Genomic DNA, 25789 nt, shown 5'->3' on the forward strand with positions numbered 1-25789 from the left:
TGTCGTCCCTGTCAGCTGCTGGCCGTGGTTAAACACAGTAAGTCTTGGCAAGAGCTGTATGATGGACCTGCCTGCTTTGACAGCCACCTGCCATACTTCCTTAGGGTAGGGGGATGTCAGCAGCCCCTGGGTCTTCCTGCAGAGCAGGCGGGCTTACTTTTGCAAGTAGCCCTTTCCTGGCGTAGCTTAGGTGCCCTTTGTGCCTGGCCAGTGGAGGAGGGATGGTTGGGGGAGAAGGGTGTGCAGCTTGCCTTCTTTTGGGACTCTTCGTGTCTTTGGGGTGGAGTTTATTCTCTTTCAGTTCTCTAAGATAAGCTCAGTTGGTTAGAGCACGGTGTTAATAATGCCAAAGTTGCGGGTTTGATCTCTGTGTGGGCTGTTCACTTAACAGTTGGAGTCGACGATCCTTTTGTGTCCCTTCCAACTCAGAATATTCTGTCATTTTGTAGTGATTAACCCTCTGAGGGGAAAAAAATTCTGCAGCTGAAGTAGCCTTGAATTTCCACAGGAGGGGGTCGGAGAACAGAGGGAGGAGGGGTAGTGTGTGAGGTTTCAGAGCTGAGCGACAGCCTTGCTGTGTGTCTGAGCACCATGGTATCCTCGTGAAATAGGCTGAGCCGCAGGCTGCCAGTGTAATGAAGCTTTGCAATCTCAGAAAGGACGTTGCATTTGGAGCGTGTTTGGTGCCCGTGTCTCTCTGTTATCCTTACAGAGGCATGCAGTCGTCACTGCCACACCCATGCTCCAGGTGCTGTACTCCTCTCTTCCCATGCCAGTGGGCTGTGTTAAGGCCAGCAAGGCTCAGCCTTCCTATTTGGGAGTTAAACCTTTTAGAGGCAGTAAGGAAAACTGTTTGCAAGCTGCTACCAAGTCACTGAGCCTGAGTTTGCGTTGCCTGAACTAGGTGTAGTCATTTGCAAATTGATTGAAATTGGTGATCCAAGTCAAAGTGGGGTGACTTGGATAAAGAGTGAGTAAAATAAGTATATCTTACTTTCCAAAGCAGTAGGATATACCTGAGGGGAAAAGGAGTTATTTTTTCTATGTATACCAGAGACAAAGCATCTGTGTGACTAAATGTGGTGTAAAATTATCTGTATGATGATCTCTATACTTCCAGACTTTATGGACTAGACTTCTTTTTAGTGTTTTCTTATACTGCACATTAACAGCAGGTTTTCCATTCCCTCTCCCTTTGTAGGCTAGAGTCAGAATAAATTTTTAAAAACTCACAAAACAACAAAAAACTTATGGCATTTCTTTTCTTGCCATAAGTGCCTTTTCCTGTTGTCTTGAGAAGTATTGTTTCTGTTGGCAGGACATTGCCCAAGATTTTTTGTAAATCCAGAGAGAAAATAAAAAATCTGTACTGCAACTCCTAATCCTCAAAAATGCTAAATATTTGCCACCTGCCATCATCTTCAAAGGACTGCTGGTGCTCAGCAAATTCTGCAAGTCCTGTTTTTTTTTCCCTAGAGATGCAAACACAAATTTAGTTGCATATGTATTCAAGAGAGGAAGAAAACAAACTCCCTAAAGCAATCTGTCAATTCTCAAAATAAATTCAAAGAATGTAGCCTGAAATTCCCATTGGTACCAGGTTACTTTTAATTGCTGGAGCCTCTTGTAGTATTTCCCATGGTGGATATTTTTCTTCTGTGTATAGGTAATTTCCAGCAGTTTCTTACTTGGCACTCTGCTTATTGCTTGTTTAAGACAATAAACTTTGTTGACAAATAAATTCAGTTTTGATTCCTCTCTCCAAGTCAATTCTCTAAGTCTCTTCCCAGTTTATGAATACCTGCATGCCAGTTATAATTTTGGTTTTCAGTTTGTACACTGGTATTTTTGTCCAAAGTAGCTTGTATTTGATTTTTCAATGTGGTTACAAGACTCAGTACTTGGGAATTAATATGTAACCTTTATACATTCATTTTATTAGTCTGTCTGATGGAGGTGTAGTAGAATTTTTTTCACTTTGAAGATTCACTTTGAGACCCAGTTGAATTTTTTCATTTAGTGTGAAATCTGCTGAGATCCCTGTTTTTCTGAGTGGATGTTTTTTCACCTTCAGACATGCCTCAGCTCATGGCGGACTCTGGGATCTAGGAGACACAGGTCAGTGAGAACATGGTACTTCATATTTGCTGCCAACCATATGCCAAGCATAAGGAAAGTTATTCAGAGGGATGGTGTTGGTTATTGCCTAGAAAAGCAAATGCATCAAATACATCTGCAGCTGGTGAGCAAGCAAACAAGCATTGGAGCTCATTTGCTGGGCTCTACATTAGCCACGTGGGCTAATGCCTCTGTCAGTTGTTGGGCCTCTGCTAACCACAATATGCTGGCACAGGTGTAAGTTGAATCCAGGGAAAGATGAAGTGGCACAATTCATAGGATAAGTTTCTGACACCACTGGCATTTTGACAGCTGAGGATTTGCCTTGTTATTTCACAGCCTAGTGACTTCTAAAATGTTGTGCTACACTGTTCACCTTGGTATTCCCTCCAGGGAAGTGTCATCACTTTATGAAGACTCGGGAGATACGCTTTACAGAGTTTGCCTTTACTCTGGCTAATGAGGTCCTTGGAGCACCAGTTTAGTGAGAGTTTGTAAAGCTGCTTCTAGTTCCTAAATAAACTGTTGTTTTATGGAAAAAAGGGCTGCTGACTTTTCGCCTCTTCAGTTCCCAGCCTCCTCTGAAAATAAAACAAACACAACAAAAATCCAGGAGCTGACAGAGACAGAAGAGAAAAAGAAAAAAAACAAAGTGGAGCAGCTGATCAGTTTGCTACACAAAGCGCCTCAGTATAGAGCTGTCAGCAGTTCAGCCTTTAAGCTGGCATCTGTTGGCACATCTCCATTAAAGTCAAAGCCGTTTAGATCAGGAAGGCTTGATTCACCAAAACTGAGGCGTCTCTGCCAGCTCTGAGCTGGTCCCGAAGTGCAGCCTTGCCATCTCATCTATTAGCCATGACTGGCTGCTAGTCAAGACCCTCTCCACATTATTGCTAGTTAAGTCTCTTCTTCCTGTGTGTGTGTGTGCTGGGATAGGGAGAGACAGAGCCTGGCAGCTGGCAGGATGGCGTAGAGAGGCATGCATGTCTTTGGATGTGATGCTGGAGCAGTGGTGGAGAAGAACAGGGCACACAGAGCATGCAGACTCCCTGCTAACACAGCTGGATGAGCTGTGGGTTGGTTAGTGGTTGTTTTTTCTTTGTTGTGTTTTTCTTTATTCACTGTTCTTTTTGAGGACAGGTGTTTCATTTTGCTGCATGGTTTCAGTATAAAGCTCCTGTGTGATACTAGTGCCAGTGCTCAAGTGCTTCATCTGCACATTTGCAGGGAAGCCTGAACCAAAAGGTGTAAACACATGTATTCTTATGGGTCTTTTTTGCTCCCTGCCAGGGAGGACCACCTGCCTGGTTAATATGCTTTTCCTGAGCCAGTCTCCCAGCAGTTTAACCAAGCCCAAGCATGGGGGTGGGGGGGGAAGTCCTCTGATGTCTTCGCAGTTTTGGTCCTATCCTGGAGGACGCAGCAGGAGCATTATGGGGAAGGAGGGTCATGTGGGTGCTGAACACAGGGATGGTGCCTCTTGATACCTGGAGCGGGTGGGCTCTGAGGGGAGAGCCTGAGGGTTCCTGAAACATGTAGGGGCTGAGTGTTTTCTGAGTAAGGTCATAGGTATGCAGTGCATTTGTTGGGTCTGTTTTTTATTTTTGTTGGGGCAGATGGATCAGATTCTGAGTATGGGTCAATCCTAATGCTTTCAAGAGACCAGTCTATGTGTCTATACATGTCAGAAATACCCATTGCAGGGAGAAGCCTTTGGATACCCCCTGTGGTGAGGACCAGTTTTTCACTTTCTAGGCATGGTGACATTAATGTGGTGAATGTCCCTTTGCAAGCACTAACCCTTGCCATAGCGATGTATGAAGCCTAAGGTCAAAATGGAATCAAACCTGAAGTATTTTTAGCAAGACATCTGCACTTCAGGTGGCAGTGGGCCAGCATGTCTGTGTAATAAAGTACGTGCTGTCTCTCTGGAAGGGCTGCAATCCTGTCCCTGCATGTGGTGGACTTCTTGTTCTAATGCTGTGATCTTGTAATGACAATTGCATTTGCTGTACACCTACAGAAATGGTGTTTTCTGAATGCTCCAGCTGCTAGCTCTCTTTTTTACAATCAGTAGGAATTATTTTGATGAAAGAAACAGACAAATTATTACAGGAAAGAAGAGGTTATTTTTGAGCAGCAGTGTGCATTTCAGCCTGTGAAATTGACTTTGCATATGTATTTTATCGATAACCAATAGGGGATTACAGGGATTGTTACTTTTGACTTTGCTCCTCTCCCTGTGATGTGACAAGGTTGAGGTACTTTTTAATAGATGCTTGGTGGTTACTTTGGCTTATGGACACCGTCCTTGCTTTGTATGTCCTGGCTGATGCTGTGCTTGTGAGACACCCACTGAATTGAGTTGCAGCAAAGTGCAGCTGTGTCAGTCCTCAAAGAGGGATCTACTTCAAAGCATGTCTTTGAAGAGAATCCATACGTAGGACTTCAAAGCTGATTAAACCATTTGGAGTAAAATAGCACACTGAGTCATCTGCTAGGAAAGGGCATTATTTTTATTTTTTTATTATTTTTCTCTCCTTCCTATGACCTATCTTGGACAAGCCCTGGAGCTGAAGGTAACTGGCGAGGTAAATCATTGCTTGAAGTGCTTTTGTGCTCACTCTCTCTTGGCCCTGAAGAAGCTGGTTTGGAGCTGCAGCAAAACTGCAGCACAGCAGTTCCCAGCCCGTTTGTGTGGTCGGGTCATTTGTAGCAGGAACTGAGTCATGACATCCCACTGCTACCAGGATTTCTTCACTTTCTTCAGTGGGGCTGCTCCTTTCAGAGCTGGGCTGTTCAAACACCGTTTTTCAGGTCCTTTTAAACAAGTGCAGACTGTGCCACTGGTTATATCTGGTCTGCTCTGAAATGTGAAAGGATATCATTCACTGAACAGCCACATCTCTCTGAGGGTTGCAGACCAGGGATTTGTTTCCACAGGGCAGGACATACAGGGTGGAGTGAAGGAGTGGGGGCAGGCACCTGACTGTTTCTGATTTGTCCCTTCTGAGAGGCTGTTGAACTAGTATTAGAGCATGCTTTTCATGGGCAGAGTTGATGGTTATGGATGGAATGCTGTCCTGTTTCAGAACCGGGAGGAGAAGGCTTGGAGTGAAAGCATTTAAAACAACAGGGCCACCACTGTCCTGCAGTGGGTGATTATCAGCTTCAGTGTGGCTCCCCAGTGGACACTGTACCCCTACTGAAAATAACATTGGTTCTGGCCCTAGCTTTAGCATGCCAGAATGTCTCTCCACCCTTCCTTACTTTTAATCATTGCTGCTTTTTGCTCTGATGTGTTTTGCTGGCAAATCCCTGACATAGCTTGCCTTGGAGTAAAGCTGATGTTAAAGGTATGCATTTTTATTTGAGAGAAAAAGTTGGTTTTCCTCCTGTTCCCTCCTGCTGTATTTCCAAAAAGTCTGTGAAGGCTCCAGCCCTGTCTTAATCCAAGCTCCCCTGCAATTGGTGCAACAAGTGCACTCCCTCCAGACGTGTATGCCAGGTGAATTAGTGTTCCTTGGGGAAGAAACGTATGCATCCAAGGGAGTCCATGTGCCTCAGAGCATATGCTGTGCATCAATCTGCTAAAAGTGAAAGGCAGTGGCAAACTGGGATCACTAGAGTGATGAGGACAGCACTTAGGCTGAATTGTCACACCCTGCCACTCAGTATCTGAACATCGCTTCTTTGTTAGCAGCTGGGCCAATTGCTCAGTGAGTTTACTCCGTAAAGGAAAATGCTAATAGGTGTTTTTTCCTTGGGATAAAGCAAATAATCTTTTCTCCATGGATTTGCTACAAAATGAAGAGCATACCAAGGTTTAAGGCATCATAAACTCACACTCAGATTGAGGTTTCCTTTTGAAGCTTAGTTGGCTGGGAGGGTGGACCACTGAGATATTGAGGTGCCTGTATCATTATCATTATGTTACTGGTCTTGCTGTGTTTTTTCTGGAAATTGCAGCCATTCTTCAGTCAAACATTACTCTGTATAGTTTCAGTTTTGGTGGGACCTGGAATGGGAGAGGTGAGCAGTCAGTGAATCTAGAATATTCACAAACAGATCAAGTGTGCTGAGTGCTGAGCATGGCAAGATTGAGATAGTTTCACATTGGGAGCTAAATCACCGTAGAACTGGTGTATAATGGCATAAGTGAAGAAAACAGTATAAAATGCCTAGCAGTTACAGTGTATTCCAGGAAAGATGGAAAGCCTGGCAGAGCTTAGAGTCTACAGCTTACATTTTTTAACTGTGAGTTTGGAGAGCTGCTAGAAAGTATTGCACTTACCACAGCAGCTTATCAAATTCCTGTAATTTCTGCTGGATATGCTGGTCACAGCCTCTGTGCATTCCGTGTGGGTGTGGGGATGCTTTGACAGAAGGAGAAAGGATGCATCAGGAGTGCATTGCTGGGGACAGAAATACCACGGTGTATAAACCTGGTTTCTGGCCAAAGCTCATGTGCTGTGATACTAGAGACGTCTGGAGTTTTTTTGTAGCTTCTGTTTTCTGTGTTTTCTGATAACAGAGATTAATGTAAGTGTCTCTAGATAAAAATCAGCAGCTGTTACTGGACAGGCAATTACCAGCAACATTATTACAATCCCTTTTAGCCTTGAATGTAGGATTAGGGAGAATATAATCTATTACATTTTTCACCCTGTGTTTTTCAGTGGAGGTTTCTTATTTTTATGTGATAAAGAATAAAGCTGCATGAGAAATCCATGTCCAGCCTTGCTTTGCATCACACAGCTGTTTGTTGTCACTGTTTTGATGGTAATGCTGCTGTGGATTCTTATGTATAGAAACTGTAGACTGCAGAAGAGAGACCTATTTTCAGCCTTGGTTGCTCTTAGCTCTTGACTAGAATTCATTATAAGCCCTTTACAGAGGGAGGCAAGCATTATTGAGTTTAGCAGATTAGTAAACTGAGGTACAAAGGGAAAATGATGGACCTGTAAAGCGTTGAAAGTAAGAAGAGACGTCAGCCTTTTCCTGAGTAATACCACTTGTACCCTGCTAAAATATCCTGCTCTGAAGGCAGCTTGCACAGTAGTCATGCACAGGTCATCTGCATTTCCTATGTCTTCAGTGACATGAGTGCTAAGTCTTGAAACTACCTAAAGCCACTTGAGAACTGAAGTCTCACTTTACTGCTAAGAATCTGTCATTTCCCCTGAACAAAAGGCTTATGTTGCAGACAACCTGTATTTGACAGCCTTTTTGTACTTGTACTTTGTGAGTACAAAAAGTACTCGCTTAGTACTTACTTCTTGCGCTAGGTACAAAAAGTACTTACTTAGCCCCCCCCTTTGTACTAAGCTAATCAACTGTCAGAATTAACTACTGGAATTGCAGAAGGAAGTATCCCTTATTCTTCAGTGCATGTATGGGCACCCTCAGTCAGTGTGGAGCTTTAGAATGGAGAAGTTGGAAGATAATTTTTCTTATGCAGCCCTGTTGACTAGTTTTGGCAAACAGGGGAAAGAGCACACCCTCCCTCTTGCTGGGTGTTCTTCCTTCACATCCCAGCCATGGCTCCGAGAGGCAAAGCAGAAGCTGGGAGCTGCTGTACTGTTAATTTCACTAAGTGGCAGATCCTGGCGCTTTCTTTCTTTCTAAACTTTTGGTAGTTTGTGGTAATGTTGAATCTTGTAGTGCACTAGTTGCTAGCAGGGTACAGATGTTTCTTGTCAGCTTTGGCCATCTTTCAGGGCTATAAATACTACCTTTAATAAAGAGCAGTGGTGAAAGAGGACTGTGATATATAGTGAGGTGAGGCTCTGTGAATTGGCATGGCTTTTGAAGCAGCGTTTTTACATTAAAGACTCTGCAGATTTGTTAGCTCACCTGGGTATGCCTTGCTCTTGTCACTTGTTAGACATGGGAGGTTGGGATGAGTCATGCCTGATTTGAATGGACGAAGTGTTGCTCTGGGCTTGTGTCAGGGTACTCTGTCATTTGCTTTGTTCACAAGTTTGGTATGGGCCAAATTCAGAGAATTTCAGACATTTGCTAGTGGCTTTGGATAGGGCCAAGGAGGCATTTTCCACAACAATGATGTCAGGAGGGGCTTTTTTCTTTACTAGGATAACTGATGGCCAGTGTTGTTGGAATTGTATTTACAGTATTTATTTCCTACTAAGCATTGAGACTGACTGCCTTTTGTTATAACACCATTTTATTTACACTGAAATAATTGCAAACCAGTGCAAATCCCCAGTTCTTGCAGGAACTGGTTAGATTTGTTTTCCCCAGATACTTGAAAAAGAAGTTGTACCCACAGGGTGAATGTGTGATATTTCTGATGTTATAGAAGTACTGAAAGGATGGAAACAGAGGTAAAATGGGCAAATCTCTGTTCTGTACATGTTCTTCTCTTAAACCATGCATGAGAAGTGAGATAAGGAAGTAGGTGATGATTTGCGGCATGCAGAATACCTAATTATTTTCTTTTAAGCTCACCTTATATGAAATCTCATCTTTGAGGAGTTAATGAGTGGCTAGGAGACATTTAAGTAAATGGCTAGACAATTGTTACTGGAACACCGAGTTCAGTTGTTTTAACCATGGCTTGTCAAGTCTGAAAATTACAGTGGTGTGTGAAGCTGTGGTATGTTGTTTAAAGTGCTGTGTGTACAAAGTCATCTTTAACTCATTCCACTTGTATCTATCCTGTGCATGACCCTTGCTGATCATTCATTATCTCTGTGTAAATGGCATTTTAGTAAAAAGAATTTCTATATAGTATAAAAATGTAGAAATAAAAATAGAAATGCTGTCAAATGTACACATACACACACATATACACAGACCTGAGATTTTCCAAAAATTTTCATACCAGTATCAGAGAAAAGCTCTTCTGAAGTTCTGCCTTTGTGCAGGGGTGTGTATGTGGGGGTGTGCTTTTTGGTGCAGTGGGCTCTTGCCTCTTTCATGGGAGAAGCAAAGCAGGCACACAGCTCAGCCAGAGCTCTCTTATTGTACTAGAGGTGGGAGGAATCTGTAAATGCATGATTTATCTGAAGTGCCCTGGGATTGCCATGCTCAACATTTTGACTTTTAGCAGCTGGTGAGGGAAATAATTGCCACCATGAGGGAGCAGGAGGGAAGCAAGTTCTCCAGGCTGGCATGAGTGGTCTGCGTCTCTCATAATCCAAACTGGGTTCCTTGCTCTGAGTCCTGCTTTTTCTAGCGGTGTCTTCCCATGGGGATGTCCACTGCTCATGGGTGACACAGAAGCCACTGAGAGTTCTGGTGATATTATTTTAGATTTAAGGAATTGCATTGTTTCCAGGACAATTGGGGAAGAATGAGGAAGGGACTTGTTCTGACTCAGCTTGGAGTAACTGATCATTCTAGCTTAATCACTACATTTCTCCTGGAAAATGGTTAATTTCCTGCTTTTAAAGAGGCCTCTTCAAGCCAAGCAATTGTGTTAAAAAATACTAATGCAAGAAGCATTGATGCAGTTGCAGTTGTAGGCTGATAATAGCAAAGAGCTCTCTCTGAAGTGAGCCCAAGTTGAGGATACTTAGCACAGTCAGAAGGAAAGTCCATGTTGTAAAACCCTTAACTTTTGCTGACTGTGAAGTAAATGTCCCTGTTTGATGCTGCTTCTTCAATTAAGTGGATTTTGTTACATTGTGTCATCTTGCCTCTGTACAATTAATTGCCTGGTGTTCTAAGAGGAAATTCTAATATTATCTTATTTTTCTTCTTTCCATATTCTTTTAATGTCACAGCAATGTTGACCTACAGAATGTGGTGTTAGACTCCAGTGCAGCCATGGGGAGCAGTGAACTTCAGGAGAAAGATGCTGCTGGAGCCCTTGTTCACGACCTCAGCAATGGCAGCAGCAGCAATTTGGAAGCAGCCAGGCGCCTGGCTAAGCGCCTCTACCGTCTGGACAGATTCAAACGCTCTGATGTGGCAAAACATTTGGGTAAAAAGTATGTGCTGATATGAGTACATGCTTGGTGACATTCTTATTGATGGTTCTGGAGGGGTTCACTCTTGAATGCTAACCTTTACGTATTTCTTCGCTTTTCTTTAGCAATGAATTCAGCAAGCTTGTGGCCGAAGAATATCTTAAATTTTTTGACTTCACAGGCATGACACTGGACTGTTCACTCAGGTACAATTCCATTTGTGGACTTCATATTCTTATTTTAGTAACAGTGCTGTTTGCAGTGTTGTCCTGATCTACATGGTTGTCCTTTTGGGATGTAAGAAGATGAAGAGAGGACTATGATGTATTTTGGGGGCAGAGCTTTCCTCTTCTGTTTGGCTTTGTGTGCTACCCTACTCTAATGCTACTGGAGTGGTGGCCACATGGAGGGGGAAATATTTGGGTGGACCTGTCTAGGGATGGTCCTCGAGATGCTGGAGAAAAGTGTCCAGTACTGGCAAAGCAGGGGACTTGTAGTCTGCCAGATGCTAGTGAGGAATTAGTGTTGCTTGCAGCTGATCTGCACAGACTCTCTGGCTGATGCCTTTTGGAGCTTACCCTGCTTTGCTGCAGTGCACTGAGACCAGGGTTTGGTGTGGTTTGGCAGCTCCCTTCTCTGTGTCTCCCTGAGGAATCCAGGAATGTGCAGAACAGCAAAAGCTTCTATGTGGAAAAAGCTGTAGTGAGTTTGGTAACTGTTGGCATGGATGTTTGAAGACCCAACCCTCTCATTTTCTTTGTTTTTTACACTGGAATCAGACCTCAGCAATTTTTATTTTCAGTGGTTTTTTTCAGAAGTCAAACCACCAAGTTTGTGTAGCAGTGGCCTGTTAGCCCAGTTGCTGGTGTACTGGTGTTTAAGGGGATTTAAATGAGTTTAACTCGTTTGACTGAGGTTACTTAAGGGGGAATTTTTTTCCTAATGAAAATCTAGAAGACGTGCACACACTTCTTAGCCCCTTTGCTAATGCATTTCTGGGGATCTGATGCCATGAGACTGTAGTAGATCAAAGGCACCCACCAAGTCCTGCCTGCCAAAGGTAGTGGAAATGGAACATGCCTGCACAAACATGAACCGCCTGGTCCTGAGGCAGGGGGAGTGGAGCCAGGCTGGAGCACCCACTCAGTGTGGGGTGGGAGCTGCTGGGCAGTGGGAGGTCTGTTGCTCAGTTCCAGGTTTCAGCATCCCGGAAGCGTGGTGCTAAATATACCCTTCTTTTAAATTATGTGTGAAATCCAACACATAATTGCTTGGTGGCACATATTTGGGAGGTCTCTTCTCCCTGTAGATCTGCTGTTAATATTAGTAATTAGGACTTCCTCTAAAATATGCCCAGGCTCATGTAGGACTTAAACAAGTCAAGGGGTTGTTGAGATTTCAAGAGTAGCTATAGTAATTGCCACCTACATGCCTTAAGCGTGCCGCAGCAGCTGGGGACAAAGAATCGTTCCAAAACCTGAGGAAACTGAGGCATGCTTCTTCATGCTTGGCAGAGTGAGAGGAAACAGTGCTGTTGTTGCTGGCTCATTGACAAGCTGTGGTTTATTGAGCATCTTGGGGGCAGCCGCTGTGATCTGTGCTACCTCCCAGCTATGGGAGGCTGTTGTGCAGCATCAGTGACAGGTCTGAGACCCGGGAAGGGGGTTGTTCCTTCACAGTCCACTCCCTGGGTTCATGTTGCCCATGCACCTCCTGAGTACATCTCTTGCAGCCTCTGCAGGATGACAGGAGGGAATGTGGTGCTGCTCTGGCTCCTCTCACTGTGCATTCTGGAGTCCAGCTGTGGACATGGGGAGAGCAGACTTAAGGCTACTCAGGGAACTAGTTAGTAAGGTTGCGTGGGAGAATGCTTCTGAAGGTGCTGGGATCCATCAGAGCTGGTCACCACCTCCTAAGGGCACAGGGGCAGGCAAATCCTGACAAGGCAGAAGGCTAACTTGAATGACCAGGGATCTTCTGGACCTAACAAAATAAAGGTGTTCATCCAATGGGAGAAGGATCAGGTGATGTGGGAAGAATACAAATTTGCTGCTCACCACTGTAGAGAGAAAATTCCAGCTGACAAAGTTCAGCTGGAGTTGAACATTGCCAGTACTTGTGTGGGACAACAAAAAGATTTTTTTTTAAATAAGTCAAGCAAGAAAGGCAATGCAGAATGGCTCAGTGCATTGAGGGACCATGGCTGTGAGAATGATAAACTCCCACCTGACTCTGAACTTGTGTGGGATCTGTTGCTCCATCTGGATCCTCATGAGTCTATGGGGACACATGGGATTTATCCAGAAATACTCAAAGAACTGGTTAATGTCATTGTGACGTCTCTCTTAATGATTTTGGAATGGTCTTGGGCATGTGAAGAGGTCCCAATTGACTGGAAACTGTCTAACTTTGAAGAAGGGCAAGAAGATTGACTCTGGAAACTATAGACCTCTCAGTCTCAGTTCAGTGTCTGGTAAAATAATGCAGAAAATTGTTCTAGGAGGTATTGAAAAATACTTGAAAGACAATGCAGTGATTGGTCACAACCATCACAGCTTCATGAGGAAAAAGTCCTGCTTATCCAACCCAATTTCCTTTTAAGACAAGGTGACCCACTTAGATGATTGAGGGAAGCCAGTTGATCTTTTTGGATTACAGCAAAGCTTTCAATACTGTCTCTCTCAGGACCCTTCTGGAGAAAATGTCCAGCCCACAGCTGGATAAACCCATCATGGGGTGGGTGAGCAGCTGGCTCATGGGTCAGGCACAAAGGGCTACAGTGAATGGCGTGACATCAGACTGATGTGACCTGTCACTAGTGGGCTTCCACAGGGCTTCATCCTTAGCCCTGTGCTCTTCAACATCTTCATAAATTACTTGGGCACAGGACTTGAACATGTAATAGGCAAGATTGATGATACTAAACCATTTGACTCCCTCGGAGGAAGAGAGGTCCTGCAGGGAGACTTTGATGAGCAGTAGGTCTGGGGAACTGCGAACTGTGTGAAATTTAACTAGGGCAAGTGCTGGATTCTGCACCTGGAATAGACTGGGAAATGAGCTACTGGAGAGCAGCGCAGTGGAAAAGGACTAGGGAGTCCTTATGGAGGGCAAGTTGAATATGAGTGAGCAGTGCCCTGGCAGCCAGGAGGGCCAGCTCTGTCTTGGGGTGCCTCAGGCACAGCATCAGCAGCCAGGCAAGAGAGGGGATTGTCCCACTCTGCTCTGTGGCAGCCTTGCCTCAAGTGCTGGGGCCAGTTCTGGTCCCTTCAATATGAGAAAGATAGGAAGCTACCAGAAGGTATCCAGAAAAGGGCTACAAAGATGGTGAAGAGCCTGGAGGGGAAGCCAAAGAAGTGGCTGAGGTTCCTTGGTTTGTTTTGCCTGGAGGGGACTGAAGGGAGACCTTATTGCAGTCTACAACTTTCTCACAAGTTGAAGAGGTGGGGCTCACACTGATCTCTTTTCTGTGGTGACCTGTGACAGGATGTGAGGGAATGGCTTAAAGTTGTGTCAGGGGATGCTTAGGCTGGGCATTAGAGAGAGGTTCTTCCCACAGCAGGTTATTGGCCACTGGAACAGGCTCCCCAAGGAAGTGGTTGCAGCACCAAGCCTGACAGAGTTCAGGAAGTGGTTGGACAGCACTCTCAAGCACATAGTGTGATTTGTAGGGGCGTTCTGTGCAGAGCCAGGAGTTGGACTTAATGATCTTTGTTGGGTGCCTTCCAGCTCACTGTATTCTGTGTTCTGTGGTGGGCAGAAACTCACCCCTGTGGCCCTAGGTATTGCATTGTGCTCTGAGAGTGAGGAAACTGCCTTGTTTATTTACCAAATATTCTTTCATCAGTTTCCTCTCCAAGTTAGCTTCCAAGGGGATAAATGTGCTGCAGAGGAGGAGAAGGTGTAGGTCAGTGGTACCTGGCATGGGCAGGGAGCCCAGACTGGGGTAGGAGACAGAAAGATGGCTAATTCTCAAAATGTGCCTTAGGAGCTGTTGTGAATTTAGGAACAGTATTCCCCAATTTAACGTTCCCACTGAAACACTCCAAAACATGCACCACTTGCTCCCTTCGCCCTCCCCCTCTCTATGGGGCATCTGGAGAGGCGAACTGGAAGCACAAAAGGCAAAGATCAAGGGTTGAGATAACAACAATTTACTGGAAACAGTAAATGTAACAAGAAGATGAAGGGTAACAGCAACATATTAATAACAGAGTGTACAAGAGAGCTGAATGCAGGCACTCACCATGTGGAAACCAGCAATACCCTGACTGCTCCAACCCCTTACCTGACCAGAAGGGACACCTCCCCCCCACAACCTGTACCTGAGGTTGTACAGAATAACATCAGGCTCCTAGGCATGTTCCTTATGGCTACTGCGAAAATTAACTGTCCTGGCCAGAATCAGTATGTTTTCCATCCCTTATGCTATACCATCTATATCATGTCTAAGTCCTCCACCTCCCAGCTACATATATGTGTGTGTATGTGTATATATAAATGCAAGCATGAGTATCATTTCTGTAGTCAGTGGCTGTCCTTTCAAGATGTCTGTTGAGTTCATTTAGTCCATGACTGTGGGTTCTGTCTGTTCCAGATGTCTTCCAGATCAGGAGGGTTGCTTGCTTTCACCTGGTTGCAGTCTGCATCAGGAGCTCATGACTGGTATATCTGGAACAGCCCATATTCATTCTCCATAGTAGTTATGGCATACAGTGGCGGTGCCATTCAGCAAACAGTATTGTACAATTGAACATTACAGCCTGTTCTCACCCCAAAATGGAATTCGCTTTGGGTACACCTCATGTTTCCTTGTCCCTCTACATTACCCATCAAGTGCCATCAGGTCGTTGAGCAAAACCAAGCCCATGAATGGATTTGCCTTTGCAAAAAGGTGGGACCAATCCCAACCGTGTTCCCTAACACATTTCTCCTTCATACCACAAGGTCTTCATCCCCTGCTACAGTGCACAGTAATTTTGATTGGGCAGGACTAGCTTGATTGGTAGAGCCTCTTGTATTAACTAACAAGCCGGCCTTTGCTAAATGCAGATCCCCGTGTTTGAAGGTGCCACCCATTGCTTTCAATGTAATTTTTAACAGTCCATTGTACTGTTCAACTTTCTCAGAGGCTGGTGCATAATAGGCAATGTGTTATACCCACTCAATCCTGTGCTCTCTGGCCCTTGTGTCTGTGGCACTCCTTTTGAAATGAGTCCCATTAGTCCAACTCAGCTTTGTCTGGGGTGTCATGTTGCTGCAGAAGTTGCATCTCAAGGCCCAGGATGGTGTACTGGGCCTTGGTGTGAGGCACAGGGCTCATTTCCAGATACCCAGTGATTGTTTCCACCATTGTAAGCACTTGTATCACTTGCCTTGGTGGGTTTGCAGCAGTGTGATGTAACCAGTTTGCCAGGCTGCCCCATATCTGTGTTTCAGCCACCTGTACCCACCTGTACCACCGTACCAGAGAGGCCTTACCCGCCTGGCCTGCTCCATCGCAGCGCATGTTTCACAGTTATGGTAACTGAGAGGCACGGTCCATGGCCACGTCTGCCCCTTGGTCACAAGCCCACATGGATGTTGTGTCTCTTCTCTGATAACCCGAGGGGTCTTGAGCCCACTGAGCCCAAAATAATTGGCTCTTGGCTCAATGCAGATTAACCCGAGCTGCTTCAATCTTGGTGGCCTGATCCATCTCTCCATCGTTGTGATGCTCTTCAGCAGCCTGACTCTTGGGCACATGTGCATCTCATGGTGTTCTTCTACAGCCAGCTTCTCTACCAGAGCAGCAATTTCTTGCCAGGATTCATCAGCCCAGATGGGTTTCCCACTGCACTGCCTATTGGCCTTTTTCTGTCAGTCCTGTCACTCCAACACAGCATTTGCCACCATCCACGAGTCAGTGTAGAGGTAGGTTGCTGGCCATTTCTGTCATTCAGTGATACTTAAAGCCAAGTGGATGGCTTTCAGCTCTGCAACCTGACTTGATCCAGCTTCTCCTTCAGCAGCTTCTGTGGCTTGTCATATAGGGCTGTCTACAGCTGCCTTCTGTTTTTGATTTGTCCCTGTGATACTAAAGGAACTGTCAATAAAGAGATCATATTCCTTTTCATTTGTAGGTAGCTGATTGTATGGTGGGGCCTCCTCAGCATGTGTCATCTTCTCCTCTGATGATGATGATGGTAGTCTGAAATTTTCAGCTTCAGGCCAATTTAGTGATGACTTCCAATATCCTTGGGTGATTGGAGTTTCCTCTTCAAGCTTGCTGTGTGGTCAGAGTAATCCAGTTACTCCACAGTGGCATGATGTGTTGCAGGGACTTTCCCTTTGAGTATCCAGCCCAGCGCTGGCAGCTGGGACTCCAGGAGGGACTATGCTTTGGTGCCAATCACTTCTGAGGCAGCTCCAACTTCTACATAAGTTGCCAGTGTCTCTGCTTCAGTGGGGTTGTAGCTGGTCTCAGATCCTTTTTATGTTGGAATGTGTGTATTCCCAACTCCAGAACACCACGGGTCATTGTTGAATCTCCACATGTACCCTTTTGCCAGCAGTTCCTGGAAGGACCATTCTTCCCAGCTGCACTGTGGAGCATATTTTTTACATCGTGTAATATCCTGACTGGCTACTGCATGAGCAATCTCCTGTTTAATTTGTTCAAAATCTTATTATTGTTCAGGACCCTGCTTGAAATCATTCTTCTTTGGTATCACTTGGTAGAGAAGTTTTAAAATCTGACTGTAATCTGAAATGTGCATCCTTCAAAACCCCACAATGCCTAGGAAAACCTATGTTTCCTTCTTGATGGTTGGTGGGGACATAGCTGCTGTTCCAGTGACCATGTCCATTGGAATCTGATGGCATCCATCTTGCCATTTTACTCCTAAAAACTGAGTTTTCTGGGCAGATCCCTTGATCTTACTTTGCCGTGTGGCAAAACCAGCCTTCAGGAGGATTTGGATTGTCTTCTCCCCTTTCTCAAAAACCCCTGCTGTGTTGCCCTGCCTGATCATATTGTCAGTATTTTTTTTTTTGCTGTCAGTATGTTTTTTCCTCACATCCTTTTCCAGTGCAGTCTGGATTACTCCAGGATAAATAATGGGGTTCTGTTTCCACCCTTGGGGAAGTCAGTTCCAGGTGTATGTCACATCCCTCCAGGTGGAAAACTGAGGCCTGCACCCTGCTGCTAAAGGAATGGAGAAGAGCATGTTAGCAATGTTGTTGGTGGCACCACCTCACTGCTTTGGACTCCAGCTCATACTGAAGTCCCAGCATGTTGGGCACAGTGGCACTCAGTGGTGGTGTGACTTCATTCATGCCATGATAATCTATTGGTCCCTGGGCTTACACACTGACCATATAGGACTGTTAAAGAGTTAACAAGTCTTGCTGACCATTCCCTGGCTCTCCGGGTCATGGATCATCTCATGGATGGGGGTCACAGAGTCCCAGGTGGTGCAGTATTGTTGGTGGCACAGTAGCCATGTGGTAGTGATTGTATCTGCTGTTCTTCAACCCTCAGCAGTCCCTAAACAGAGAGGTCCTCTGAGAGACCAGGCAAGGTATTCAGCTGTCTCATTTCCTCTGTCTCCAGAGCAGCTATCCCATAAATCCTAACAATGCCTTTTTGGGTCCTTGAAATACCCTCTTTTGGGGTAACCTGTGCTAAGGGTGCACAGGGCCTCTGGGCCAGTCCCAGTAGGGTGTTTTTGTCATTCATTTCCAGTCATGCTCTCTCCACCTTCCAGTGCAGGCAGCTGTTGTGGTCCCCTTGGCACCCCAGAAAGAGATGGATTTTGTCCCCACACATCTTGGTGGCATCCGAGTACATCATGTGCCGGTGCGAGCTAAAGCCTTACACTCTTGGGTGTCTGATGTGCCAGAGCACTGGATCCACACAGTCCAGTAGATCTGATTGACCCTTTCTTCTACCTGGCTGGGGCCTCTGTAGTTCTAGTAATAGTACATGTTGCTCACTTCTTGTAAATATGAGCTGGAGGTCCCTTCAAGAGAATCAGAAGTAACATCAGCCCTTATATTAAAAATTGACTCTGTCCTGGCCAGAGCCAGGACAAGAGGACAAAGTAGAAAGGACAGAGAAACCCTGTCAAGATTCACTTATATCTACTTGTGAACTGGATTATTTGCAATACATTACATGTTAAATTAAGTTATTACCATGCAGATCACACTCTGTGTGGCTGTGAGATTGTTGCAAGTACAGCTTGTCTCTGACCTTACATCACAGAGAAAAAAATTAAAGTTTGTGCATCCAGACTAGATAATGTGAATCTCCCAGCAATATATTCCATTACTCTCAGATCTGGTGTTAGTTTCTGTCTAATGGGATGTTTAAAAATTGTCTGTAAGACCGTCATTCTGTATGTCTTCTTACTTCAGATACAGAAGTTTTGTGTTTTCAGTATTTTCTAGAAGCATCCTGATAAATGAATGTAGAAGGTCATCTTTGGCTGTGAGATACATTTTTCTATGTGGGAAGAACAGCAGTGTGGTTAAGAGGAGGTGTGGTCAAGTAGGAGAATAGAAGTGAAAGATGTGTGTCCTCCCCACCTCTCTGCACAGGCTTGCTGGCTATATCCAGTGAGTGCCCAGATGTGCACCAGCCCTGCACCCTGGGCTCTCATGAGCAAGAACCTCAGGAGGGCCAAGTTACTCCTCCTGTTGTTGAAGCTCAGTGGAAGGTGTTGCAAGTCTTCTGCCCTTTTGCTCAGATATTTTCTGCAGGTCCAAGTAGTCACACTCCTCTTCATCTGTTGTGGTCCTGGCCATTCTGATAAGTGACCACACATTCGGTGTTGGCTGTGAGTGCTGTGCACTTGCTTGACTTCACCACGTGGAGTAGCTTTTCTGATTTGGAAAGCAGTACTAATGAAGTAAAGTAAAAAGGTGCAGGGATGGTGGGCAATTAGAAGAGAATAGGGAACATCCTGGATATCTTATCATGCATAAAGAATACATGTTCCAATTCCTTACCCATAGGAAAAAAATTAAAAGTAAGAACAGCTCTTTCAAATAGTGGAATTACTTATTATTTTGTATATTCAGTGGCTGAGACCGATGGTAATTTAAATCTTCTCTCATTTACTAAAATGTTGCAGTTAACTGCATGCAGAATGATAGCCCAATTTCCTAGAAAGGCTTCTTGGAACTGAATGTGTGCTTATATACTTCTTACTGTGATGTGTGCTTTGCTCTGTGCACTGTGTGAAGCAAAAAGAGATTTATTACCTTAATTTCACTGTTTTTTTTCCACTGCTCTTTTAGGAGTTTCTTTAAAGCCTTTTCACTTATTGGAGAAACTCAGGAACGAGAGAGAGTTTTAATCCACTTCTCCAGCAGATACTACCAGTGCAACCCAAATGCCATTTCTTCTCAAGGTAACTTTGTTTCTGATACTGAGGTCTGTCCGCAGGTATGGTGTATGCCTGGCAAATGAAGCTATGTAGTCACTGTGCCACACTTTAGAGACTGTCTCTGAAACCCTCACCACGAAAGGTATTCAATATAAATAGGTCCTAAATGTAAATCCTTAGTTGTGGCACCTCCAGATTTGTCCTCAGTTGTGGTTTGTGGTCTTGCTGGCTTTGGTGTGTGGGTGCTTTTACTCCAGCTACACTCATGTGGACAAGAATAGGTCCTGTGGCAGGTGAAAGAGAGGTTGTTCACTTTCCGTGCTCCATTCAGCACTTGTATCTGCATACACTGGCATCAGGCGTGCCAGTTCTTGCCAGTTGTGGGGGTGAATTTTGAGTGCTGTATCCAGACCCTGGCATGGTTTCATCTCGACTAGCTAACATCAGTCAGAGTGCTTCTCCTTGCCAATGTTTTCAGCAGTTTGGAAATAAATGATGGAAACAAACAAGCACATAGATCAAACCTGAGAAAACTGGGATTGCAGAAGAGGACAAACTGTCTGTTGGCATAACTGCTGTGTTCAGCCAGACATGCTGGCAGAGCCTTGTGCCCTGTGATTGCAGCACATGCTGATCACACACTGAAGGAGGAGGTTGAAAAAGAAGGCAATCATCGGTTTAACTGTACTTTAAGTTTAAAGTGTGAGAAAGAGCTGCTGCAGTTGGAGGTACCACTGTGCCTCCTTACCCCGTGCTTTGTGACCTACCTCTGTTTCAGTGAGATAATGTTTGGGCACTTCGCACCTCTTCAGCTTTACTGGCTGTCATGCAGGGGAGGGAGAAAGTCGGGAGTAAGACAGGATCTGCTCCTCTGCTGTCTCTGTACTCTGCCTATTGCCTTTCTTATTTCAAGACACTGTAGGCAGTCAGGTAGAACAAGTGTGTCATGTCCAGAGTGAAATAATGACTTGCCTGATGATGTGGCTGCCTTATTCTAGTCAAGACTGCAAGAGGGGTATTGCGACTTCGGACCCCGAGTAAGCATTTAAATCCCACACACTTAACACAGGATCTTAGTACTGTGCAATATAAGAAAAATACAAACCTATCAGAGAGTATTCTTAAAAAGGATATGAAGATGGAGAAAGGTCTAGAGGGGAAGCCACATGAGGAGCAGTGAGATCACAGAATTTGCAGAGTCTGGAAAAGAAGAGACTGAAAGGAGACCTCATTGCAGTCTAAAGCTCCCTCATGAGGGGCAGGCACTGATCTCTTCTCTGTGGTGACAGTGGCATGAGCTGGGGGAATTAGGAGCTGAGGCTCTGAGCAGAGCCTTAAAAGTTGTGTCAACAGAGGTTTAGGTGGACATCAGAGAGAGGTTCTTCTCTCAGTGGGTGGTTGGGTGCTGTAACAGGCTCTCCAGGGAAGTGATCACAGCACCAGCCTAACAAAGCTCAAGAAATGTGTGGACAATTCTCTCAAGCATATGGTGTGATTCATAGGGATGTCCTGTGCAGAGCCAGGAGTTGAACTCCATGATCCTTGTAGGGTGCCTTCTAAACTTGCTTGGAAAGGTTATTCAAAAAGAGTTTAAAGTACTACTACTTTTTCCTGAGTTGGGCACAAAGAAGAACTTGACAAAAGTTCCCAGAATGTTCACAACCAAACTTTCCTAGCAAACCCTAGAAAATCAGGAATTTAAAACAAACATTCAATCAAAATAAAGCATTTCAGAGACCATTGACTTAGTAAACTTTACTCATCCAATCTTAATACCCATATTTCAGAAAATGGAAATTAGGAGTAGAAAATAGGAAAAATATACAAAAATAAAGAGCAAAAAACATGATACAGCTACTGCCCTGGATCCTAGTGTGGTTTCAGCTATCCAAAGACAATAGGGACACAACCGCATGTCCTGGGGCCTGCTCTGGCTTCCTGTGGCAAGCAACCCCTGGGGGCACTTCCAGTCATCTGGCCACCCCAGGGCTTGACTGGGGCTCCAGGGCAGAATTTGGGGCATTGCTTTCAGTGTGCCAGTGATTAGTGGCAGTTCTGAGCTAGAGGCTCCAGAGAGTGGGGTGTGGAGCAGTGCACTATCCCATTTTCTGCAGAGCTGCTCCCCCTACACACACATTTCAGTTATTTTGAGCCAGTAATCATTTTCTTCAGTCTCTCAGTCCTCCGACTCTATGGTTCTATGAATCTGACCTATTGCTGAGGGTCTTGGCCACAGGACCAGCTTAGAAGCCCCTGGAGTGCTCTCTACCCAACATGCAGCCAAGGCAGCACAAGTAACAGACTGTACTTCTCCAAAATTAGGTCTAATTGAGCTCTGAATGAGGACTAAGCCAGAGGGGAAGAAAAACAGGATACCTTGCTGCACCCACTCCTTACACAAGAACAAATGTATTTTACTTTTTATTTTCTGCACTGAAGTAGATGAAGAAGGAGGTGTTGATTCAGACTGTAGTATTGGTATTAGCAAGCTAAAAGTGATAGCATGATTTCCTGTCTTGCTTGTCTCATCCATGGGTGCTGCAGGACAGTTTTGAGAGTTACTAGAAGATGAAAGAAAAACTGTTCTGGTTTGGCAGCTGTGTGATGACCTCATTGTTCATTTATTTGATTATGTGTATTTCTTGATAAAACAGATTCTTATGAAGGGGACAGACTCAGTTAATCTATGAGTCTCAGTTTCAGATTCTTAAAGGTCCAGATGTGGTTTTGCATGTGACTCTGGTTATTTCTCTTTCTGCAGATGGAGTTCACTGTCTCACATGTGCCATGATGCTGCTGAACACAGACCTCCATGGCCATGTGAGTATGCACAGCTTTGTGTTGACTGCTCCTATCCACACCATTCTGGAACTGGGTAGTCTTGTAGCAGTCCCTGTGCTGGTGGCATTCATCTGAAGCCCCTGCAGATGGCAAACAGTGAGAAGGCTGCACTCCCAGGCTGTTGTCCTGGCCTTTCCAGCATGCCTTGATCAGTCATGTGTAAGCTGGCATTGTGCCTGGCATTACAATAATGTCTGAGCATACTCCTTGACCTTAGGGCCATCTTTCTGGTGTGCTTACCATCTTTCCTGCAGCAGGCCCTGACCGGGAAGCTGTGCTTGGGATTGGCTTCCCCTTTGCAGTATGTACAAACATGTGGGAAGGCAGAATAGAGATGGGAGGTGAAGAAGACCTTTTGGGAAAGTCACAAAGAGAGGGTGATGTTTGCAGGCATTCAGTTGCAGGGGGCAGATCTGGTGGAAGCAGAGTTTTGCACAGACAAAGGATGGGTGTGCTCAAAACCAAGAGAATGGAGGGGGGATGTGGGCATGCTGAGTGGGAGCCCTGAGTTCCTGTACTGCACACCTCTCCCCATTGCCCGCCTGGGTGAAATAGTATTCTGGTTTGAGTTCTCTTAGTCACACTGCTGCAGGGTGCCAGCAGCCTTAGGATGGGTATTTCAGCACATATGGTCAACACACCAGCTATGCAAGGTATTCCCATGCTGATGGGAGGCTTCCTCTGCCCTGGAGTTAGGATGGAGTGTGTAAAAAACACAGGGAGCATGGCATTATAGTATACAAAAGCAGTGGCTTTAGCCAGGTGGCTCTGGGGCTTCTCTCTGGCCCTCCACTGCACTTGCAAGGGCTCTCCCAGGAGGGTGTTGGGAACTCTTGCACATCAAGGGTGTTGGATTGGGCAGCAGGACATGGAGGCATCCTGGGTCTGTCTCAGTGGGCTACGTAGCCCCTGTGGCGGTGCAGGTAGTAAAACCAAGACTTGAGTGTTCACAAGGAGTTCTGAGACCCACTTCCCATTAATTGAATGCCTTTATCTGCAGGTTGTGGAAGCAGGAGGAGGTAGGGAGTTGTGAGGAATTTTTTTCTCTGATGGCTTAGCTTTCCCTATTGCATGACTGGACGCGAGGTGTACAGGAACGTGCTGCAGTTTGTCTCTTAGCACACATGGCTTCTCTTGAGGACACCTGAGTCTTTCTGTACAGGTATCCCACTCTCCAGAGTGGTGAGCAGCCTGGGGCTCCTGCTTTGCAGACTGCCTGGCCTCACAGTCCAGGGAGAGAGTCCAAATAATGGTCATGCATTAGCCTGACAGCAATTCCCATTGCTCCCTGTGATGCTTTAGTGGGCCGTACTGTCTTCAGTAGGTACTGGAATAAACAATCTAGCTCTGACCCATCATTGCTGCTGCTGACTCTGGTTGTTGCAGTGTGTAACTTTGGAGACTTATCCCACTGGCAGTTAACAGTGTGTTGTTATGTACATGCAGCTGTAGTGTTTGCCAGACTCCTACTTGTATTATGTCCATGGGTGTGTCATCGTGTTCCCTCAAACCTCTCTGATTTCCTCTAATTTTAGACTTCCTCTTACTGCTTTGCATTTTTCCACATAGGTGGTAAGTTTGGCGTTTTTGATTTGGAATGCAGCCCTTGCAGATATGCCTAATTGCCTGTTTCCTAACAAAGATAACGCTTTGCCCCATCCTTACCAGGATTCTGCTGGAGCAGGAAGCAAATGAGTCACAGGGCTTGTCCATACACTGTGCTCTATTTGTTACTGACATACTGATCATAAGCACAGGCATTTCTATTTCACAATCAGCTCCACTGCTTGTAGGGCTGTAATGCAGCTGCTATGCCTTCAGTTCACACTTGCCTTTAGTTCTTGTAGACAAACTCTTACTTAATCCCCTTTACATTCCCTGTCTTGCCACACTTCTGTTTGTAACTAAACAGTTTTTGCTAGATGTGTTTTGGAAATGCGTGCTTGCTTCTCTGCACAGAGGTCATCACCCACATTGGTGCTAGAGAGTTTTGAGGTGTCTCTAGACCACCAGGCACATCCTCTGGAACCTCTGTGGCACTGTATGAAGATGTCAGCTTTGATCCTCTAGCAAAACAGCCATTTGTCTGCAATGTTGGCTTTGGTCAGCATGGGGAAGCTGCCAACTGCTGCTTGGAGGAAACAGATAGAAGTAGGCTGAAGTTGCAGGGAGAAAGGAAAGCATTTGTAAGTCTACTAGACCAGCTCCAGCCTGCACCTGAAGACTGAAGTTATAAGCTGTGTTCTATAAGCTTTGCAACCATAGAGCCAGGGTTACAGCCCATCTGTGTTATCGGGAGCCATCCTTTTGTGGGAAGCCATGAATTGTTCCAGGGTTACTGCCTGCCTTCTTTCTGTGGGTTCGTGCTGGCTGCAGGGTATGGGATGTTCCTTATTGGCAAGGTGAGGCTGATGGCCAAGATTTGGTGGTTTTCCTGATCAAACATTAGGGAAGGGAAGTAGAGGATATGCACTTTGTGCTGTCATGTAATTCATAACATCGAATGGCCTGTATTACCAACTAAGGGCACCAGTCCTGTGTTAATTTGGGCTCCTGGTCCTAGCCAAAGATGAAGTTCACACAGAGCTCTTCTGCTGTATTTCTACAGACAGAACATGCCCTGACAGCGGAAAAGTCCTCACTTCCATCTCTTGACTGACAGTGGTGCTATCCTCAAAGATACCATGACTGTCACAGAGTTCTATTTTCCCCTCTGTCTATACAGTGTTTCACAGCTCATCTCAGGCTGCTTTCCTTTCCTCAGATATCTTTGGTGTCCTTTTTCATCAATGCAGTGTTGTAATTGTTGTCTGCTCACCAGGCTCCCCACATACTAAGCAGGGCCCTTCTAACACCTGGGGGACTGAGTACAGACACTTTCTCTGAGGGGTGATGAAGGCAGGTATTCAATAGAAGTTTAGGGCAGCCACAAACTTCTGGATGTAGTTTGGCTCCTACACAGACATGTAGGGATAGCCAAACTCTTCCTTTCTGTTTGTGGCTTGTTTGGTCAACTTTCAGTCAGAGACTTGGACAGGAAGAGAGAAAAGAGAGCGAGCCTATGGAAATGTCAAAGCAGCTTCAGCTTGTGAATCAGAAAAGGTAGTGGCCATGCCTGGGCATCACACTCCAACTCACAGCAGTTGCCACTGAAAGGGGGCATTTGAAATTGTAAGGGAAGGATCTAGAAAGGGCCTCAGTCACATGTTTCCTGGTGCCCCACAGCAGATTTAAGTAGAGCTTTTCCATCAGAGATTGGTAGAGCTTCTGGAGACATGGGGATATAAGGTACCATGCAAATACCAAAGATCTTCATCATTGTCCTCTTCATTACCCCCAGTGTTAAGCTGGGGTTTTTTGGGGGTGTATGTGGGCCTTTGGGTGCAAAAGGGTTCCCTTTTCTCGCTATATGGATAAAAGGACACTCATCTAGGAGTAATCTCATGGATGTGTTCTTAGTGCTGCCTGGCTTGGGCTTAAAGGAAAGCAGGAAGATGCATTTAATCTGATGTTGCTTGT

General features: G+C 45.3%; 1 protein-coding gene across 2 annotated transcripts in view; it reads left to right on the plus strand.

Annotated features, from left to right (window-relative positions):
- Positions 1-25789, plus strand: part of PSD3 (pleckstrin and Sec7 domain containing 3) — a 98019-nt gene that overhangs the window by 18600 nt on the left and 53630 nt on the right. For both annotated transcript variants that reach the window (XM_031059069.1, XM_031059070.1), the window contains exons 4-7: positions 9870-10076; positions 10181-10261; positions 19332-19453; positions 22191-22249. In XM_031059069.1, coding sequence (XP_030914929.1) covers positions 9870-10076; positions 10181-10261; positions 19332-19453; positions 22191-22249 — 469 coding nt within the window. The remainder of the gene's footprint in view (positions 1-9869; positions 10077-10180; positions 10262-19331; positions 19454-22190; positions 22250-25789) is intronic.

This window comes from Geospiza fortis, unplaced genomic scaffold (genome assembly GCF_000277835.1).
Source record: "Geospiza fortis unplaced genomic scaffold, GeoFor_1.0 scaffold167, whole genome shotgun sequence".
NCBI lineage: Eukaryota > Metazoa > Chordata > Aves > Passeriformes > Thraupidae > Geospiza > Geospiza fortis.